Here is a 23,438-nt window from a genome sequence, read left to right on the forward strand (position 1 = left end):
TGACAGTGCCTGACACACAGCAAGTGCTCTACAAATGTCAGCTATGATTATTACTGTTACTGCTGCAAATGAAATGATGACATCCTCCGCTTTTCCTGGCAACATTTTCTCCCGATTTTCTCCCAATTTCTGGACTCCTTCCAATTTCCTCAATTAAGCTCCTCATTCTCGTTTAGCTTTTTAGATGTTGGAACTTTAAATACCTTATCCTCAGCTCTGTTTCCTTACACTCTCTCCACTGGCTGTCCTCATCCACATCTACAGCTTCAGCTACCATCTCACGCCAACAACTTCTAGCAGCTTCCTTGAACACAGGCCCCTTGTTGAGCTCTGGCCTCCATGGAAAGCTGCACATGGATGTCCAAACTGGCAGCCTGGCATATTTGTTGCAAACATCTTTCCCATTATGTTTGCTTTTAAATATTAATATACCCCTGCTACTAGAGACTGAACCCAAGAATGCTCTACACTGGGTACATCTTCTGTCCATTTTATTTTTTAACTGAGATAGGGTCTTCCTAAGTCACTTAGGCTGGCCTCAAACTTAAAATCCTCCTGCCTCAGGGATGCACTACTCAGCTAAATATCAAGACTTTTTGCTACACAGAAGCTTCAGATTTTTATGTTGTTCATCTGCATATTTTTTCATTACTTCTCTCATTGCTTTGATGCCCAGAATTTTTTTGACCATCCAAAGATCAGATAAGTAACTATATATCCTTTTAATATTTTAATGTTTTTGTGTGTCTGTTTTTTGTTCATCATAATTCTTTAATCTACCTGGAGTTTCTTTTGTAGTCACTTAAACATCTAATATGCTTCCTCATGTAGTCAGGCTTTTGAGTGTCAGTTCCCTCAGCCTACATTCCAACATTCAGCCTGGAATGTTTTCATTTCAGTTTCCTGTGAGCTCTCAAAGCATCCAGTACAAACACACTGTACAGCAACTGATGACTGGTCAGTGAACTTGACCACCTAGCAAGAATTGTCTTCTCATTTTGTCACTGGTGTTTAGCAGAGTGTAGACTGGAGTTCCCCAATCAATAAAGGCTGAATCAGAGAGGTAAAGAATGTAGGAAATGAATTCTCTTCCTCCTTCATCCCCCAGTTTGGCATCAGATAAATGCATAAACTCGTGGTGAGTGAGGATGCCATCCTCTCTCACCACCAGCTGCCATGCTGTTCTCCCATTCAGCAGAAGCTGAGTCAGTCCATTTCCCTGTGTCTCTGCTGGGTCAGCCCGAGTGAAAGACAATTAATTACCTGCTAAATCATCAGCCAGCCAAGAACTGAACCATCAGAGTACATATTATATACTCTAACTACCATAAAAGTAAATTTTATCAGTAAAAACCTGACCAAGATAGCTCACTATAGCATCTTTAAAATGGCAAAAATACTGAAAATAATCTATAAGCTCATATGTAGGAAAGTAGGTGAATCAACTATGTACCTCCACACAATGGAATATAAGGCACCTGTATAAGAATACAAAATCTCTATGGAGTGATATCCAGGATATATATATTTTTTAATTTTTAAAAATTATTTATTTTTCTAATTTTTTATAGACTGCATTTTGATTCATTGTACACAAATGGGGTATATCATTTCATTTCTATGGTCGTACACAATGTAGATTCATACCATTCGTGTAATCATACGTGTACATAGGGTAATACTGTCTGTCTCATCCTACCATTTTTCACACCCCCCCCCATTTCCTTCTACTTAATCTAAAGTTCCTCCATTCTCCTCTCACCCCCCCCATTATATAATCATCATTCATTTATCAGGGCAGGATATATTGTTAAATGACAAAAAGCAAAACACAAAAGATTAAATCATGTTACCTTTTATGTAATAAAGGAGGAGAAATTAGGAAATCCATAGTTAGCTACTCATTTGTACCAAAAGAAATGGGAAGGATAAACTGAAAACTAATGAAACTGGTGACTGTCAGAAAGATCAGGGAATGAGAATGCAAAGGAGGCCAGGGAAGGGAGGGATACTTGTCTGAGTGTACCATTTAGTATGGCTTCCATTTTAGAAATTATGCTCATGGGGCTGGAGACGTAGCTCAGTTGATAGAGTGCTTGTCTTGAATGCACAAGGTCCTGGGTTCAATCCCCAGCACCACAAGAAAAATAAATAAATAAATAAATAAGCAAACCATGTTCGTGTTTTATATTCTAACTTTTTAATTTTTTCTTGGTACTGGAAATTGATTCCAAGGGCACTTTAACACTGCACTACATCCCCAGACCTCTCATTGTTTTTTTTTTTTTTTTTTGCGGTGCTGGGGATTAGAACTCAGGGCCTTGTGCTTGCGAGGTAAGCACTCTACCGACTGAGCTATCTCCCCAGCCCCTCTCATTGTTTTTTGTTTGTTTGTTTTTGAGACAGGGTCTTGCTGAGGCTGGCCTCAAACTTGTGATCCTTTTGCCTCAGCCTCCTGAGTCACTGGGATTACAAGTGTGCATCACTGTACCCGGTGTGACTGTTTTTTTAAAGACAGAGGATGGAGAAAAAAAGTAAAACTGAAAACAAATAAGCCTAATTGGATTTCAATGAACAATATAACCACATAAGAGAAAAAAAAAATTTTAAAGGAACTAACCTAAATAACATGTAAAGAGGCTCTTTTGACTAAATATACTAAGAAATATTAAGGGTAAAGTCAAAAGGAATTCTACACAAACACTGACCTCTAGTTAAGAGGTTAGTTTTTCTCAATGGTATGAATTAGCAATTCTGAAACTACTTAATGTTCAGTCTAAGACAAAGCACATGAATAAATATACTGTGGAAAATGAAAGTCTGAGTTACAAACACACATACAAATATCCTTTCCTAGCTCTGTATTCTGAGGGCCTAAAACAGTGATACTCCAGTAGCAATAAGTGTGTCTAAGTGCTCAGATGTTTCCTTCCTTCCATATTGACCAACATCCCCAGTTTTTTTTTAATGTATTTTTTATTTTGAGATAGGGTCTCATAAGTTGCTCAGGGCCCTACTAAGTTGCAGAGACTGGTCATGAGCTTGCAATTTTCCTGCCTCAGCCTCCCAAGTCACTGGGATTATAGGTATGTATCACTGTGCCCAGACGTTGCTTTCTAAAAACAATGTTATCTACTTTAAGGAATCAAGGCCCTTAGGAGAAATAGGTACTTGGCTAGGTTAAGGAAAGGATAAGAATAAGATGAACCTGGAAAAACATGTTGTACCAGAAAGCAAGGAAATATTCAAAGAATGGGAACATGTCCAAAAGGCTTTACAAAGGATAGCCTGAAGCAGTTTCTATTAACTACATTTGAAACAATTTATGTTTAGGAGACAATCTGATGTTTTGGAAACATCAAAATCAATAGGAAGCAAGAAGTAATTTTATTTTATAGATTAAAAGCCCATGACTTTAAAATTACATGAACAAATAAATGAATAATTCAAAAAATGAGGAACAAGAGAAAGTTCTTCCTTATAGAATACGAATTAAAAGGAATGGAATTAGAATTATCATTTGGTAACTACCACAATAATAATTATTTTAGACAAGAATCATAAATGAATGCTGAAACTAGCAGGTAAAAATTGGAAGAGAAATAGGATTTTTTTATAATCCTCAAGTATCTTCTTACCACATACTTACTGATTACAAAGAGGAAAACAGTAATTTCACAGTGAAGAAAACTAGCAGATACCACCTTAACCCAAGAATGGGACAAATATATTATTATGTGATAGCAGTAAGAGGCACCAAGGAGGACACAATATCACTTTTCTGGTTATTTTTTTGCAAAAAGTATATAACCTGCATCTAATTATGAAATATCACATAAACCCAACATGAGGAACACTGTGCAAAGTAAGTGACCCATACACTTGGAAAACGTTGAAATGATGAAAAATAAAGTGAAAAATAACTAGGTACTACTCCAGATTAAAGGAAATTCAAGACATAATAACTAAACATGATGAGAAACATAATAAGTAAATATAATCTATGATCTTGGACTGAGTTTTGTTTTGTTTTGTTTTTAAACTCCATAGAAGGGATGTTAGTGAAAACTGGCAAAATTTGAAAGCTGAATGCAGTATACAGAATTAGATGATACTGCTAAATTGACATTAATGTCCTGGTTTTGATCATTTGTATTGTGGGTATATATGAGAACATTTTGGTAGAAAACACTACAACATTTAGGGGTAAAGGTGAAATATTTCTGCCATTTACTCTCAAAATGATAAATTTATCACACATATGAGAGGGAACGGTAGAGCATAATAATGCTAATGTAACAAAATAATGTAATAAAATGTTAATTTTGTTAATGTGGAGGATCTAGGCAGAGAATTATGGAAATTTGTGGTGATACTTTGATAATTTTTCTCTAAGTCTAAACTAATTTCAAAATTAAAGAGAAAAACAATGAGATGGATAAGGCATTCACTGTTATGTGGCTCTGGGATCAGGAGTCCACCAGGGAACACTGGTACTGAAGCACCTGGCAGTGTCCTGTGGGAAGAGCAGCTAGTGGCCTTGCCTACGGGAGGACCTGGACCAGGAATTGCAAAAGTCTTGTGGGAAGGGGACTTCTCTAAAACTGAGATGTCTCCTGGGGACAGAGACTGGTGGTCATTTGTGTGTATGCGCATGTGCACACATGAGTGTATGGACAGAGACAAGAGATGGGGAGGGCTTTAAATTTTTCTAAGGAATAGAGAAAATATCAGAGTTCAGGAGAAAGAATGAGGAATCGACTTCAGTCATGACAGTCTCCACCAACTTAGGTTTTGAGCAGAGTCACAAAACCCATGAGGTAGTTTAAGAGCAGGCTGGGAGTTAATGGTCTTCAGTCATGTTGGCCAAGCTCGGCAAATTGCCTCCTGGGGAGCATTCCTCTGACAAATTCCAGACAAGTTGTCTTAGGAAGCCAGAGACAAACAACTTATTCCAAGGGTGGCATCTGGCTCCATGGATGACCCTTCCACCTTTTCCACTATTCTGGAGAACAGTGATAAATGCCCTGTATTTGCGTTCCTTATTATATTTAACCATGCCTATGGTTCAGGATGAAAGTGGGCAATGATAGTTTTCACTCTGTCTGCATCTTGTTTCAGTTGGCTAAACTAGCAATCATAAACAAAACAAAAATTTTCTTGTTTTACAATTTTATTTGACTTACTGAAAACGCAACCTGATCAAAAGACCCCAGATTTATGTGCAAAGAAGAAATATATGAAACCATTAAAAGGTTCCTTACAAACCAGAACAGATATTAGAAAAACCTCCAACCCTAGTTTATTTTTCTTGCCCTGAGCTCTGAATAATGAGATTCAAAATGACTGTAAGAGGTCAAGTGATCCATTCCCTCCATCAGCAAAAGAAGGGATGTAAATAGTTCTGGGAAGATGTTTATCTACTGTTATTTTAAATAACGTCCAAGGAGATGCTATCAATTTTTTCAGTAGATTGCTCTATCTTCTTTAAAAAACTTTTATTGCTAAGAAATTCTCTTGGTTTTAAACTGAATTTCTATTGGGTTTACACCAGTTCCCATGGTCCCTGAGGCAGTGGTAGCATATGAGAGGACGGGAGTTCCACCCCTAACACTGAAAAAAAAAAATTTTTTTTTTCCTTCCCCTAGTCTCTTCTATAAGGGAAGAATACCAAGTCCCTTTCAACTTTATTCAAATCTTTCACCACACTCCTTAAATCACTCTGATGTAGGGGCACTGCACCAGGTACAGGAAAGAAAATCTAGAACCTGACCATTAGCACCATCTTGCCTGTTCACATTCTGGGGGTGGAAGGGATCACAATGTTGCCATTCAGAAAAGGTTCGGCTGCATTTTGTAGTTATGTTTGAAAACACAAGATAGACTCACATACATTTTTCACTAAAATGGTTAAAATAAAACAAAGCGTTAGTCTTAGCCTTTATTAGTACCCTTCTTGGGATCTGAAAGCCTTTCTCAGGTCAGAGGAAGTCTTAGCCTTTAACAGAGAGGTGGATCATTAGTTCAGAAAGGGACCATGGAAATCACCTCATCCAATTTCCTTTTGATACAGTTGGGTAATGTTGGTCCCAGGGAGGGGAAGGCACTTATGGAAGCTAGAACTGGAGAGTCTCCCAGAGGCCCCTGCCTGAGTCCTTTCTGAAGAAGAGCCCTGGAAGATGGGAAGGAAGTAGATAGCTAGGAGGAACCAGCTCCTGCAATAGTCAGGAACAGCCTCCCTGCTTCCGGTGTCCCCAGTGCAAAAGGGCCCTCTTGTTCCAAGTCTCATCAGGCTCTGATTGTGCTCAAGTAGAGGTGAAATACCCCTCTACTTATTCCATCAGGAAGAGGATGGTTTACTGTTAGCTCTGAAAATGACAGTGTCCCCATGGAAAGGTTGTCAAATCTCCAGTGGGATCCAAAGGACCTTCCTGAGAAGTGTTCTTGTAGGAGACAGGCCCTAGAATTCTCTGGAACTAAAGCTCCCAGATGACAAGGACACCTCCAAACAACTACCACTATGACAGGGCCTGAGTGTCAACATATCAGGTTTCTCTGACCTCCCAGGGCCCCTGAGAGGAGGTGTTTCTGGGATCTTCATATGGGCCAGGCAACTTACCAGGCACAGTTCTAGGAAATGGCAGGGGATGGTGGAATGGGCTATAAACCCAAGTTTATCCTCCAATCTCCTGCTTCTATTAAAAACAGTTAGCAAATGATACCTGATTTAAGGGGAAAAAAAAGTCTGAACCAGTAAAATAAATAAAAATATAAAGCTTCAGTCTTTGAAGGAAAAGTCTCCGTTACCTGGGCCATTCGTGTCATGGGAAGGCCTTAGTACCAGATCTTGCTGTACAAGTGAGAGGCTACAATATTTAGAGCTTGATTTCTTACATGGTAAGTAACTGCTGCTTTTTAATTTTACATAGAAAATTATTGTGGGCAGCAACCATATCACTTGGAAGATTTAATTTTTATTGACAAAAATATATCTCATGCAGATTATTGAGGAAACTGTCCTACTAAATACAAATAAGAAAGTATCTAAGGAGTTGGACGCATGACACTTACATTGATGATTAGTACAAAGAAGGAAAAAGGGTATAAGTGCAATAGTAGAGTATATGGGGTAAAGAAGTATATGAGATGAAATTCCAGGAGATGGCATCAAAAGGCAGGAGCTCTTGTCAATGGGCAGGATTTTGAATAGACAGAGAAGCAAGCAGTCATGTCAAGGAAGGGACTGCATAGACAAAGAACAGTGGTATGGGAGCATGTTCAGAGTTTTTGAGAAAAAAAGAGATTAATGAATTTTTAAAAAAAAAGGCTAAAAGATGGGCTGGAACTAGGTGTTCAAAGATCTTGAATATTGAGCTAAGGAGTTTGCCTTATTCTGTATGTACACAAATACAATTGAAAATTTACTTCAAATGGCAGCTGTGTATACCAGAAACAAGAATATCCATGAATAACTTATGAATGATGGGCACAAAAAAAAACCCTCAAGAACAGGTAAATGATCTTGCCCTTAGAAATGATTTTACAGCTATGACTAAAACTAAAAATGGTACACCAGTAAGATGGCCCTTCTAGGGATAACTAGGTAAGGAAAGAATCTATAAGACTAGGGTAATAAATTAAAAATGGAAAATGTTACCTAAAAATGTAAAAATAGTCAATCAAAAATACTTCTTTTAATATACTTATATCTTTCAATGCCAGCATATTATACAAATCAGTCCAAAACTACTATACAGTCATTTTGTCCCTATACTTTAATATTTCAGTATCTAATAATAGAGATTTGGATGTAACATATTTCCTCATGGATTTGTGACTTTTACATGGATGGTGGTTTTTACATTTGAAATGCCTTATGAAAATTATGGAAAAATCCTAAGTCTTCCTCCTTTCATTCAACAATCAGACAAACTGCAATGTGATAACCAAGAAGCACACAGTTCCAAGTGACAGATTTTAACACAGCCAGAAATGACTAGTATCATGGGATTCCTAGCCTTCATATTACCTGGATAAATTGAATAATTTCTCTAAATGCCACTGTAACATTACATTTACATATCTAATATAAAATAGACAAGGAAAAAAACAAATGACCATTTTTTAAAACATCTTGCACAACTGATTTTTTTTTAAATATTTTTTTTTTTAGTTGTAGATGGACATAATACCTTTATTTATTTTTATGTGGTGCTGAGGATTGAACCCCATTACTTACATGGACTAGGCAAGCACTCTACCACCGAGTTACAACCCCAGCCCAGCTCACAACTGATTTTTAATTGAGGAGGAGGCACAGAAGATTTCAAGTGTATATAAAATAAATATATCTTAGGAAACCTCTAGACACAAACACTGTAATAGCTTCCATAATAGAAAAGGGAAATTAAAACAAACCAAAACAGGAGTTATTTCTACTAGTGAGGCTAAGGATAGGCTACCTAAAGAACTGTGTTTGTAAATGGAAATATTCCTTTCCAAGTCTGTACCTTACAAGATTACAAGCAAAATTTTAGGAAGCTGAAAATCCTTTTAAATAACACTTCCTTTAGCTTTAATTGCAAATAATTGCCTCTTTTGGTGCTAATGAGCATGAGCACCATAGAATGGAATGTAATTCTGCCAGTTCCTTCAGCATAATGGCTTTGTGAGCCACTGACACTGTGAGAGATCTAGTCTCAATTTCCTAGAGTACAATAACAGCAGCAGTAAATTTTTCGCTTGAGGAAGATTTTCTAACCTATGTAAATATAAATAGAAAACCCGTTATCTATTGATGAAAACCCCAAAGTAGGTTAAATAAAGTTTTATGTGTTACTGTATCCTGCTCCCTGGATCATGAAAGTAAATAAAGCACTTCACTTACTGAAATCAATGAGAAACCGTCCAAATCCTTGCCTTTGGTGCTGGGGCATGATCATTATGCAGGAGACATTATACTTCTGCTGGCAAAGCTTTTCCTGAGGGAAGGAGAAACAGATCAAGTATGTCAGAGCTCTGCTGAAGTGGGCAATTCCTACACCTGCCACTGTCCTTGTAAAACAGAACACTCAGGTGAGCAGTGGGTCAGGTCAGCATCAAGCAAAATAATCCTATTGTGTTAATCAAACTACTAACAACAAACCATCAATTCTGGGCACGCCTCACAAATCTTTATTCTTGAGAGTTAAAACCATAAACTATGAAAAATGAATTCAAGGAAATATGAACCAAATGAAACAGAATACAGACAGTATGTAAGAAATGCTTTTCTTGCTCATACAACTTTGGAGATTGAGAAAATAACATCCAGAGAGTTACCCAGTGGAATAAGTTAGAATTTAGCTGGGAACTTTACTAAATAATAATTTACTCCTCTGCAACAGCAATCTGTCTTTTGCCTTTGAGCAAATGCCCCAGTCAAACTAAAAGAGTAGACATGTGAGTAGATGTACACAAATACAATCTACTGTAAGTAAAAAGTCAAAGCCAAAAGGTAGAGCAATAACTAATCTGCATTTCAAAGTAGGAAAACAAAATAAAACAAAAATGAAAACAACAAGAAACCCCAAAGCCTCCAGACAAAAAAGAGACCAAAATACCACCAACGGTCTGAAACCAGGAGAAAGACTAGGTAGAATATGGTGAGAAACTGCTGAGGCTTGAAAAAATTTTTGCAATTATCATGGGATGTGGCATCAGGGCAAGCAACATTTTATTCAGAGTACACAGAAGCTGCCAAAACCTTCACAGAGAAGATCTGGAAAATGCTGTTGAGTTTGGGAAAGCTCTGGCCAAATACAAACCACAAATGAGATTGACCACAAATGGAACCAACCACATCAAAGAAGTACTTCAGAACACCCAGATCTTTAATGAACCTATTTGAGAGATCACAGGAAATGATTGTGGAAAAAACCCTACAGGGTAGAATTAAAGATTTCTTTGTGAAAAAGATGAGCTCCTAACTTTGGCACATTTGTAGCTGTCTGTGGAGCCTCTAAAAAATGAGGAGGAAGCAATAATGTGAGTCCGTTTTCTTTGGACGATGGATTGTCCATCACTGGATGTGCGTGTATCAATGGCAAAGGTTCAAATAATTAATTTTACATTGCAAAGTTAAGATAATGGGTCACTCTATCTAACAAGAGATATACTCTGGGTTAAAAGGACTTATCCATGAAGCTATTCCTTTCTTTGTCCAGAACTATTTCCAGTCCAGGAGTTTTTGAAATCCAAACCAACAGTGATCCTGTCCCCCTCCTTAATACATGTCTTTCTAATAACCTCTAGAATTTGATTTAATATAACCCCAAGGGCCAAAGTCCTCCACAATCCAATTGAAATGTTGGAATATGGTTTAACCGAAATCCAGTCTTTTAACACAGTTACTTTTTCTATTAATTTTTGTTTCACTATCCTGTCAAAATGTATTAGTATTCTGGAATATTAAGGAAAGACAGTAGCTGCTGCCACGTAGAACAACCTGTAACAAAACAAGATAAAGTTGAGCTTATTCTTATTAAAATGTTGGGCACCCAGAGAGGAGAGACAGGGAATGAAACACCCAGAGTCACCACCAACTGTATGTGTTATTACTACCCAGAAACCAAAGCAAGACTCAGTGTACAACAAGGAAGGCAGGCAACATTAATCCCTGTTTAAACTCATACCTGTTTAAAGAAACACCATTTTCCAACAGGAAGGACAAACTAGGATCACTATTATTTTAAACTCTGGAGAAAAAGACCTTCAAATACCTATGTAAAAGGTAAGGTGTCTTGTAAATGATATAAATAAATTTCCTATTTATTGTTTTATTTTGTGTTAATTCTGACATCTTTTCAATCAGTAATGTACAAATTAACTTTTTTCACATTCATTTCATAGTTTTACCAAATATGCAGATTAAAACACTGAGGCAGTTTTTCGTGAATGTTGGCTCTCATTCTTAACTTTTGGCTATAGTCTCAGGGTTAATTCTCAAATTAGAATAAGTATAGTTTACAAATAATTTCATATATATTCTATCTTTCGATCCTCCATAAAACAGCACTTCTATAAAGCATTCCATTTATATTATAGAAAAGCAGATTCAATAAATCTCATTTATCTTATCACCAAATATGAAAAAAATGTTTAAAAAATTACAGGGTTTGCATGGTTTACCTTCTGCGCAGAAGTCTCAAAAGTACCATGTCTATTTATGTGACCATTTCCTTAGGTACCTAAAAAAATTAAGATTGCTACCTGGTAATCATCCTAAAACCCAGTTTGTCTTTACTCCATATGAATTATTGTTTCTCAGTAGCCTCAAAGCAGAAGAATGTGAGAAAACAGCTCTGAATCAATGATAAAGACAAGTGATTGCCACTCAATATGTCAGGTCTTCCCCATGTTAACAGCTGGGGATCAGGAGGCTTTCTAAAGATGAGGCTGCTTCAGACTTAAAACAATAGTACAGAGAGAATAAGAGAGCCAAGTGTCAAACCTAGTCATTGTGTCAGCCTCACTGTCCAAATGTCAATATTCTAACTCACTGATATTATTATTGACCACAGAAGGAAGGCAACAAGGAGAAAGGAGAATGGGTTCTTAAAGGCTACATTACACTAAAACCTTCATGTTGACACCATTTAGGGGGATACAGAATATAAGGTTAACATTTAGAAAATCAAAGATGACAGGTGGTCTGCAAGACAGCAATTATAACATCACGCAGATGCTGACAGTTGACATAGCACACAGGGCAGGGATCCTTTACACACTTTCTAGGCACCATGCTCTTTTGTTTTTTGTCTTTTTAAATGAGCTCTAAACAAGAACCTGAGCTTTTCAGAAACATGTGCCACTTATTCAAATTATAGTCATAAGAAAGCCCTGTTCAAAGAATTGGGTTCCACTATAAACATTTCAAAGAAGAAAATGAAGGTCATGCTGGCTCTTGTTTTACCTTAGAGAAGTATCCAACCAGATGACAGCCTTTTTCATCATTTTTTGTAAGGACATAAAAAAGGAATGGCTCGACATCATAATACAAGGTTTTGTGGTCCAGGAAGAGCTTGGCTAACAAGCAAAGGTTTTGGCAATAAATTTTGCTCATATTCCCATCAACCTAGCAAAAAGAAACAGACACCATTATTTAACATAAAAATATCACCCAATACAAAATTGTTTCTTCTACATGGTATCTCAGAAAGTATAAATTTTATTCCCATATCTAAAACTGAGAGATTAAAACACTTCATTAAACAAGTAGAGAGCAAACCAGAAAACAGCTGTCACTTGGCAAATTGGAATTTCACCTTTTCTCTTAATTAGGGTAAATTTACAGAAGCTCAAATTTCTCTTTAATCTGTGTTAAGGAAGGGCAAACCACCAACAATGGAACAATTTTTACTTGCAATTTATTATGAGTTACAAATGACTAGGAATGTCTTCTTTCTTTATTTGAACCAAATAAATCTGAATTTAAAATTATAAACAAATAAAAACACTTCTCAAGTGCATTAAACTTTATGTTGTTTTCAAAAAGGCTTCTAATAAAAATAAAATAAATGAACTGTATTCTTCTGATTCCTCAGAAGTGTGGATTAGCAAAACAGGCTTCCATTTTGGTTTTATCCCAAGTATCATTTTAAATATAATTGGAAAAGATAAAATTTCTATGCTGGGAATACTTACAGAGAAAGTGAGATGAATTTCGACCTACAATAAGTACCGTTATTACAGTCTACTTCTCTTCAAAATAAAAGAATCAAGCTGTGATACTGATGGCTATAGACAAGAAACTAGGCACAGATGCCAATTTCTTTGATCAAATGTAGTTACTTGTTGAAAACAGAAAGCACAGCAGATTTCCTAGCACTTTTCTTAGGGGAAATGGATATTTGCTAACCAGAGCTCTTTAACAATGAATTTGACCGTTCTCGAATCTCCTGTGGGCCATACGGGTTCTCATATTGCACAAATTATTTTTAGACTTCATATAACTATTTCCCATGGATAAAACCTAGGTCCCACACGTTGAAACATAATCAAATTCGGGCAACAGATAGAGAGGATACAATTCTTACTTTAATTAAAGGAAATTTTTATGTATTTGGGAGAATAATTCTTTGGAAATGTAGCATAGCACAAAAAGGAAAGATGGATATGTATGTATCTGTGAACTAGATATAGCAATGATGATGCTGAAAGCAAAATTCTGATCAGATATAAAAGAGGGATAGATAGAAGACAGGAACAGTAATCTGTGATTATTCTTCATTTATTTTATAAGTTACTTAGGAAATGGCAAAATGGTTTTTACATGTTATACTTGAAATATTAACTCAGATTTTAGAATAGCAACCTTAGTACTTATCAATTCAAGCCACATATTTGTATGAATAAATTTTACAAACTTCCTCTGATATTTCCTGGCTCATCTCTATATGGTCTAAAGCCTGTGCCCTGGAAGAGCAAATCATTCTCACCTGCCTAACAAGACCAATTATCTTGACTTTGATAAGACTCCCTGGATTTTAGAGAACATCAACCCCATAGGCAGACTCAACAATGTGCTTTGTTCTTTGGGAAACAACAAAACAGTGATTTCCATTTTATTTTGGTTAGAAGAAAGTACCCAAAGTGTCCAGGATGGAGCCAATAGCAAACTTCACACTAGTTAAGTCCCCAACTCAAAACAGCTCTGTGGCTTCAATTGGTTGGGGTAGCTGGGTAGCATCCCAACGTTAACAACAGGAAGGTCAGACAGTATGTACCCTGGGTTCCCTCTAGTCAACGGTTCTGGTTGGGGGCAATTTTGCACCACTATGGGACATTCAGCTAAGCTCAGAAACATTTTGGGTTGTCAGGGGGTTGCGGGGTGGGGTGGTACCATTGGCTCGTAGAGGACAGCAATGTTGCTAAACATCCCATGTAATGTATAGCACAGCCCCTAAAAAAATGAACTATCCAGCTTGAAATATTAATAGCGTCCAGCTTTTAATAAGAACTAACATACCATCAAACCTACTCAGCAATGATAACCTTCATTCTTCAATCCTGCCAAAATAGTCTGATATAACTATAAGGAAGATGTTAAAAAAAAAAAAAAGAAGCCACAGGTGGAGGATCCTGTGTTCTCTGATCATTCTTGGTAAAGACTAGTGGGCCCAAACCTTATCTGAGAGAGCTTGGTGCACATGAGAAATCCATGATCTTCCCTTCCTTACTAACCATGATGGCAATACTACAGTGCAGAGATAAAAGAACTGTGGGGCAGAATGCTACACTTCAGCCTGAACAATTCCAAAACAAAGAACCTCAAAGTAAAACTGTATTTCAGAGAAAATAAGAGACAACGTTTGCTGTATAAGGAAGGCTTATTCTGTGCACTCAAGAAGGAAAAACAGTGCAAACAAGATGGCTGACAGAGAAGAAAATAAAGCAGGGCAATGAAAGTATGCAACTGGAACGGAGAGAAGACAGGAGGGAATGAAGAAGCCAGTAAGAGGCAGTAACATAGACAGAGGCAGAGGCAGACAAAAACCTAAAAGGCTAGTGCCTTCAGGGTACAAATGACTCAGCAAAACTGGACCCTAGGAACTGACAATAAAAATACAATTAAACAATGAAACTATACAGAGGCAAAGACCTGCTACTAAAATCTATTCTGAAAACACAAACTGTCTTCAAAAAACCCACCATGACAGACATATGGCCACAAGGGGTTCCTGTGAACAGAAGAGTTCTCCAGGGGTGGCCATCCACCCAGATGGGGGTAAGTCCCAACATCTGCTAGGGTCTCACCAAAAGGATTATCCATCCTGCCAAGAACTGGATGGAAACACAGGTGGTTGTGTATTGAGGAGATAGATACAGCTGCTCAATTCCCTGGAAGAGTGAGCACCTGCCAGACATTGGCTGGAGCTGCTGAACAAAGCTAATTTCTTCAACAAAGAAAGTGGAATTTACAAAGAGCTAAGAAAATCATAACTTCACTGTGAATATATCTGGTGTAGATAGGGATTCGGGGAAGACAAAAAAGTTAATGTGGTGTAGTACTGATTCTTCAACCATCTAAAAGTTTGCTTAATACGGTTAAATAAACATTCCAAAACATGAGGATACTTTAAAGAGCAGTCTGAATTTCAGTGCCAACATTAAATATACTTTGTCCCTTCCAGACACAAATCACAAATACATAATCAACAATTAGGAATACTAGATTTCAAAAAGCTGAGCTTTTTATTTATACATGCTTACCTCAAATACTGAAAGGTCTTTCCTTCGGTAAATTTCATTTGCCGGAGGATGAAACCATCCACACTTCTTTGAGTGTCTTAGCAAAATATTTTTACTTTTCATATACTTAAGACAGAATTCACACAGGTAAAGCTTTGGTAATCTGTAATTTTTAAAATGAAAGAATCTATCAGATTGATTATACAGTACAACAGGGGAGATTAAATATTGCTTGGTTTTCTGTCATAAAAAGGTTATAAAATTGTTTGAAATAAAGAAAAAAGAAAGTCAGTCATAAAGGGAATGTAAAAACAACCATACAATTTAACACATAACACACTCAACCTTTCAACATAATTCATAATATGTGTTGCCTTTAATTTGTGAAAAAATCATTCATTTCCTTAAAAACATCCCATGGAGGGCTAGGGATGTGTCCCAGTGATTAAGTGCCCCTAGGTTCAATCCCTGTTATCAAAACAAAACAAAACACCAAAACAAAACAAAACAAAACAAAACAAAAACATTCCATGGAAAGAAAGGTTTCAAACTGGGACCACCACTCTAAAAATCAACACTAAAGAGTTGGGTGTGGTGGTGCATGCCTATTAATCGTAGAAACTTGGGAAGCTGAGGTTCTAGCTCAGTGATAGAGAGCTTGCTAAGCACATGTAAGGCACTGGGTTCAATCAGCAACACATAAAAATAAATAAAATAAAGGTATTGTCTCTGTCTACAACTAAAAAAAAAAAAAAAGTGTCAGCCTCAGCAATTTAGAGAATCCCCCCAAAAACTTAGTGAGACCCTCTCTCAAAATTTTATTAAAATATTTTTTAAAGAGGGTAGGGTGTAGTTCAGTGGTATAGTGCCCCTTTTACAGGTTAAATTCCCAGTCTCCCTGCAACTGCTAATCAACACCAAGGATGCCATCCTACAATGTGGTCATGAATGTTTTACAAAATTTTAATATAATGTCATATTTCCAAGTTCCTATGGTTAGTGCTATAAGTAAGTAATAATCTTTTACTTAGATGTGAATTTACAATTTTGAGAAAAAAATGATCTGTGTCCTTATGAGGCAGAGAAGTTCGAGAAATTAGTCGTTTTAATTTTTACTTCTGGATGAAGTATCTAAAGATATAATCATAAATAAATATGAACTCTGAAGCAATAAATACAGGCCTGAAAGTGAAAAGCCCTGATCTGTTTTCTACCAATTCCACTGTCTCTTTGAGTAACAGTTTTCATGTTCCTACTGACTTTTTTCTCAACCTTAAAAATTAAGAACACTTTTTATATGTATCTTTTCCACACTTATGGACTATTCCTAGGATTTATAAGAAAATGTTCAGAAGAACATGCAAAGTCTTTGGGGTTTATGAATCGGGAGAAATGTTTTGAGAAAAGATATACAAATACAGATAATGTCAAATCTTGCATGTATATACATATTTTATTTAAAGTTGTCAGATAACTTAAACACCCATAAAAATTAAAATGGGCATATAAAAAAATGTTCAAAAATAGCGGGGTATAGCTCACTGGTAGAGAGCCTGCCTAGCATGCACGAGTCTCTGTGTTTGTTCCCCAACACTAAAGGGGGAAAAAAAAATCCAGAACACACAGCTAAGTGGTAAAGATGGGAAGATAAACAAGACTCTTGACACTTCACTTGCCACTCAATGTCTAGAACTCCCTTCCCATCTTCCAGATTGGCCAGACTTCATGAATTATAAAGAAAACAGAAACATTCTATTCTAGAAGAAAAGCAGGCTACCAAAAACTTACAAGCTAAAGCATTTGAGAATGTACTAATAAAGTATATCCTGATGTACATGATATTAAGAAATCTACTCATATCATACCCACTTGGAGAACATCAGCCCAAGACAATTTCACAGCATAATCTTAGTGGAATACAAATGAAAACTTTCACATCATTGTTTTTTCTTCATTTTTAATAATTAACTCACAAATGGCTCTAAAAGAAAAGATGTGGAGAAGGGTCTCTTAATGCTATCCACCTTTACACTTCCCCACTTCTTAATTCTTCTGTTAAATTTCTATAAAATATTTGAAAATAAAATGACAGAAACCAAGCTGGGTGCAGTGGTGCATGTCTGTAATCCCAGCTACGTGGACGTCTGAGGCAGGAGGATCACAAGTTCAAGGTTATTCTGGGTAAGTTAGTAAGATCCTGTCTCAAAAGAAAAGGTTTTTAAAAAGGGACGGTGATGCAGTTCAGTGATAGTTTTCCTGGCCATGTGCAAGGCACTGGGTTTAATTGTCAGTACAGCTTAAAAAAAAAAAAAAAGTCAGAAATCAGAAATAAAAATCACAGGCCTAATTAGAAAAATGAAAAGGCAAGTAGAAAAGAAACTCTGCCAAATACTTTACAATGACTAACTAGGCCAAATTATAATGCCTGTGTAACTAAGGAGTTTCAAGGATTTACATACAACAAGGATCTCTATAAAAAGGTGCTGGCGAATGGAATCACTTGGGAAGTAGTTCCCCAAATTACTTCCTGCTTTAGCACCGAGAGATTTCCTTTCTTGCATACGTAGCCCATCAGCCTTATTCTATTACCTTGCATATTCCTGTGGGTAAGGCGAAGAGTACCAGGTTTGGATTTCATATTTCCCAAATTCTATTACAGAAGGGTACCGGCCACAGTCTTCTACCCCACTTTCACACTCTATTTTCTGACAGAAAGAAAAAAATAGAAAAGTTATAAAAAATACAAATATTAAGAAAATACTTCACTTATATTTTGGTTTTATCATTAGAACCTATCAAAACCTATTGAGAGCAGAATGGCAATTCATGTTGTTAAAAAACACACTATACACCCTCATGACATAAGAATCACTTTTATAAAATTCATGGATCAACTGTTTAGTATGCTAAAGAACAATATGATGAAGCCAGGAAATAAGTATGATGTAAATACACACAATGTCTATAGAACTGGATTCAGTAATCTGTTACATGCATTAAAACTACATTACAAGGAGTGGGGGGAAGGGAAAAAAATAACAGAATTAATCAAGCAACATTGCCCTATGTAAATTTATGATTTTTAATTAAAAAAAAGCATATAATGGTAAAAAAAAAAAAACTACATTACAAGATGATGCAGCTACTCCTGTACCCCTGTACAGTTCCCTGTTCCTTTACTACAATTAACTACAATTAAATAATCAATCGTGACATATTCGGTAGGGTATGTCCCTTCTTATTTCCCTTATGCGCATGTACCCAAGGTTAAGAATGTTGCTTGCTTGATTCCTTGTGGTTGCCCCAGGGTCTAGAACAGGGACTGACAGAGAATAAATATTTCTTCAACAAAACGGCCAGTTTTACTATGTTATAAATAAAGGACTTTAGATTTAGTAGTGTCTTTCAGATAATGGCCTATTCATCGTCTGTTTATACATGAATGGCAAAAGGCAGTGGGAAAAAAAAAGGTAATATTTAAGGACTTCAAATCTTAATGTGTGAGGGAAATTTGGCATTTATCTTAGCCAAAAGACAACCAATACAAAGCATCCTGTTAGGGGCAAAATGAGGAATGGAAATAGGCAAGAGTTCCTAAGGTAAAGGCTATCAGAAAATTTTAGCCCAATTGGTGACTACTAAAAATAAAGTTTAAAAGCCCATAGAAGACACTATCCTTACAAAAAAGAGGAATGTGAAGGTGGGGTGGGGAGTGTACCCAAAAATGTCTATAGAAACTGAATGTAGTGTGCTGACCAAAAATTTACAATTCTCAACAAATTTGGCTTTGAGAAGTGCAATAGTCTTACCTTTCAAAGTTTGCCAACTTAAACAGTTAACGTTTTAAGTAGAAATATTTAAAGAATTTACAGACAGTAAAAATAAAAATGACTTGAACTGATCATGAAACACAATATTGTTTTCATTGATGCCAAAGAGTTAAAAATGAGACACTTTTCATATGGTTGACCATCTGTGTCAGAAAAAGCATTGGTAAACTGAAAAGGAATGTTCTTTTGGTAACAATTTTAAATTGTTTTCTAAGTTCAGGCAAAAATAATCAGAAATCTACTTTGCATCTAGAAACATTTTTTCAAAATTTGCCTCATCTATTGTCAGACAAGTTGAGTTCTTTTGGACTTTAAGAGTGTAGACAATTCTAAAAACAATTGCTTTTGTATGTACAGTGAACAAAAATGGGCTTAACAGTTACAGGATATTGATGGGGATGCTCTGAAAATCAACACAGTAATCACATAATAATAGTTAGCAGCCACATGTTACTCTTGTCACTCTCATTTGGTATCCTGGCCTTACCTCCCAAGAAAGTTCCTGGGCCTGTTTAAAAACATCCAAATCCTCTTCAGTAACGACATCCTTGTTTCCAATCACATTTACATCTGTACTTTCTTGTTTGATGCTTATTTTTATTTCAGTATCTGTCGTTGAAAACCAGCAGAAAGTGTATTCACTGACTTGAATCACAAGCAACCTCCGTATATTACCAAATGGCACCAAATTAGAATAGTGGGCAAACAGGGATCTCTCCTTTTCCTTTCTTTCATTCTTTCTTTCTTTTCTGAATGTCTTAAGCTGCTACATCTAAGCACTGCTCACAGATCCCGCAGTATCCTTTCCCTACTATACCAAATAAAACAAAAAAACCTCTCATCTTTTTAGAACTTTAATAAACATGAGGGAAAGTAAGAGCAATACAAAGCAAAATCATATTTTTCAACCAAGATTAGAAGTTGTATCAATGTTTAGTTACAGCATTCCCATTATCAGTTTTGAGATCATAAAATCTACCACTTTGTCCAAATGACACATATTTGCTTTTTTGTTGTATAAAGGGTAGCAAATGTAAAGGGACAATTTGTTCAATGAATGAAATTATGAAATCAGGTTCCTTCCTAAGGTGGATACACACACAGACACACTCAAATCCAAATGCACACTTCACAGAATCACAGATCAGGCTTTGCTGAGACGGAAGCAGGATGAACTTTGTCATGAGAAAGCAATGGAGCAGAGGGAAATGAAGAGCTAAAATACCCCATTGGAAGCACTGACAGCAACAACCAAACGGCACTGTGGCTGAAGAGGCGGCATGGGAGAAAACATGGCAGAAGCATGACAGTGGCTACTCATGCGGGACTACAAAGCCATAAGCACGCTATGAAGGCATCTGGGGGTCCTAGTGTCACTACGGATGGAAGTAAATAATAAAAGGTGGGAGAGTATTAGTTGGAAAAACAACATTTTGGAGGTTTAGTCAGCATTAGAAAAAGGTCAAAGTTTCACTGCTTCTGTATGAAAGTGAAGTGAGAACAAGAGAAATAGCTAAGACCTATGTGACAAATAGGAATTTATTTATTTATTTCTTGGGGGGTTGGGGAGAAAGGGACGGGGCGCAGGTTTGGTTGGAGCTTTGACCTTTTGCTTACCATCATCCTGATCAGGTTTAATCCTTCCGTCTGCCAAGCTCCCCTTCCCTGGTGAGGGGGTCCCCATCTGAGGGGTCACTTTATATTTTAATCTGCCTAGCATCCTGTGCTTTTTAAGAAAAGTTGTTCGCTTGAAGTGAGCAATTGCTTTAAAAATACGTCCTCTAGCCATCCCCCAGCTAGAGGAGGAGGAGTGAGAAATAAACCTACTTCTAATATCTCTTTTGCCAAAGAAATGGGCTTTAGATTTTGCCGTGGAAGATAATTCAGTTTTACGACGCATACGTTTGGGTGGTGCATAACTTGGGTGTCCCTTTTTTCGAGACTGTCCCTGAGTGGTATAGATATGAGAAAGTCCATCAAAGAGTGCCTTCAGCTGGCTGTTATTAGTAAGACTGCTAAAGGAGGGCACACTGGACTGGCTGGAAGAACTCTGGGGAGAGGTAGAAGAAGTGGAAGTGCTGGACTTTTGTGAACTGGGGCTCTGACCAGAGATGGGGGTTGGGGGTGGAAGTGAAGAAGGTGGAGGTTTTAGCTTTTGTGTGGTACCTGTAGCCAACACATGAGAAGTGCATGACTGTTTCTGAGAGACCTTTTTCCTTGGACGATAGTGCTTTGAAAAGTCTATTATTTCACCTCGTGATCTGCGACCATCAGGTGATGGTGTAAAAAACTTAGTAAGGCCATCAATGAGCCCTTTGGTTTTCTTGTTAACTTTAAGTGTAGAGGCAGAAATGTAGGTGGAGGTGGTGGTGATTTTGGTGGTGGCACCAGGCCGAGTGGGGTCTGTAACAGCCAATCTGCTGCTTGAGTCCTTCCCAGATGCAGCATGACCAGATGAAGGTGTGGTACAGACTTTAGTCTTTTGACCCCTACCAGGTGACCCCCTTCCTGTGAATGCATTCATGGATCCTTCATCACTGGTTACAGACCTAGGCAAAAATTTAGAGAATAGTATCAGCATTTAATAGAATTATAAAGGTATCTAAAAACAAATTTATAGCAACTAGAAAGCATATTCAATGTGCTTAATCTTTTAAGAAACTGAATTGCAACCCTGAGAACTGTTTTTGTGTGTGTGCCACCACCTACATGTTTCTCTTGCTGAAAAAGGTAACAGCAACTACATTTGCATATTATGATTCTCCCAGGGACCATCTAACAGGTACTGGAAAAATCCAGGTGGACCCAAAGGCAATATAAGGAAGGAAAATTTTGGAGAGACTAAGGAACACTCAACGCTTTCATTATAATTAAATAAAAACAAGTTATCCCTTGTGTTGTCACAAGTAATTATGATTTCCTGAAATGTCTTTTTTAAGGTATTAGAGGAAGCAAGTCATATGTGTTATCTAGAAGCAAAAGAATTAGCTTATCATCTCTAGTTAAATGCAATTTTAACTCAATTGGAAATTTATATAAATTTAGAATTTGGGTATGTCTGTAAGTTTATACTTAGAAAAAACACAGAAAAAGATATCCTCTTCTTCTCAGCAGTTTATGCTTAGGATGATAAAATAGCCAATAATACTCTCATAGGAGAGAAGACAATTAATTACAGCATAAAATATTGCTGAAAAAAGGACAACAATAGCAAAAAACTGAAGAAATGATTAAAGAAAAGCTACAGCGGGTCAGACATGACATGGAAAGTCTGGTGAAGAAGCAGCACATTTACCATGGTCATTATCAGACACTTGGCATCAGAATATTTGCCCCCTGGTTCTGACTGATATCTCACTTCAGGTGATGCTGAGCTCTGCCTGTACTGTCGTGGGAGGTCCACTAGCACAGCCACCAATGTAAATAGCGGCTGACTGCCTTCATCGCAGGCCAGGGCTTGGGAAGCTACCCCATTTTGTAGCAGAGTTTTATAGAATAGAAGCACTTGCATGTGTGTTATGACAATGCCAGGACTCAGGAATGCACTTTCAAAAGTATTAATTTAGCTGAAGGCTAATAATGGAGAAATGAAAGCCTGAAAAATGATATGGTATTAAATTACATATCTTTAAGTTATTATAAATAGGTCAGCTTGTACACAAAAACTGCATGAACCAATTTCTACCAGGTTCATCTGAGGTGGTTCAATTGCCAGGAACTTTGCCTGACGTCATTAGTTTAGACAAATCAGGTGCACTGAAAATTTCTAGTGTCACTAGTAGACACAGCGAGGGTTACCAACAGACAACTCATCCAGGCTAAAATGTTTCACATCAGAATGCTGTATTTGGACTGTATCTGGAATCGATTGTCCAAAAAGGATAATATGCTTATAAAGCATGTAAAAAGGAAAACTCCCCAGACAGTCTTAAAAATTCCTAAGCTCAAAGGACAATTTTGGACAAACAAAAAGTTAGGATTGGTGCCAGACGCAATTTTCAGCTGTGTCTTTTGTTTAGAAAGTTTATATCCTAATTTGGTTTTTAAAATTGGGCCCTGAGGATACAGTTCCATTTCAAGAACAATGCTTACATGGGATGAATGCAAAAACATAATTTCTACTTCAAATAATACTAATATAAAAAATTTTATTCACAAATATGTTTTAATGTTTGCCTTTAGAAATTAACAACAACAACAACAACAAAAAACCATTTAAAAATGTCTCCCAGTAAAATGGTTTTCATTAAGTTTCATAGAAAACTCTTGGAAGAACCCTGTAAATTTTTGTTTATCTTTTGTGAGGTAAAGTGCAAAAAGATACTATTCTTCTGAGTGTATGTAATATAGTGAACTACGTTAGGTAAAATTAGGGAG

The 23,438-nt window shown here is 36.8% G+C and overlaps 1 protein-coding gene across 1 annotated transcript in view; it reads right to left on the reverse strand.

Annotated features, from left to right (window-relative positions):
- Positions 1 to 23,438, reverse strand: part of KAT6B (lysine acetyltransferase 6B) — an 81,724-nt gene that overhangs the window by 26,978 nt on the left and 31,308 nt on the right. Inside the window, exons 6-11 of the mRNA XM_079135921.1 lie at positions 20,679 to 21,610; positions 19,549 to 19,670; positions 17,821 to 17,936; positions 15,253 to 15,394; positions 11,954 to 12,115; positions 8,888 to 8,981 (exon numbers count right to left, since the gene is read on the reverse strand). Coding sequence (XP_078992047.1) covers positions 8,888 to 8,981; positions 11,954 to 12,115; positions 15,253 to 15,394; positions 17,821 to 17,936; positions 19,549 to 19,670; positions 20,679 to 21,610 — 1,568 coding nt within the window. The remainder of the gene's footprint in view (positions 1 to 8,887; positions 8,982 to 11,953; positions 12,116 to 15,252; positions 15,395 to 17,820; positions 17,937 to 19,548; positions 19,671 to 20,678; positions 21,611 to 23,438) is intronic.

This window comes from Sciurus vulgaris, assembly GCF_902686455.1.
Source record: "Sciurus vulgaris genome assembly, chromosome: 4".
Taxonomy (NCBI): Eukaryota; Metazoa; Chordata; class Mammalia; order Rodentia; family Sciuridae; genus Sciurus; species Sciurus vulgaris.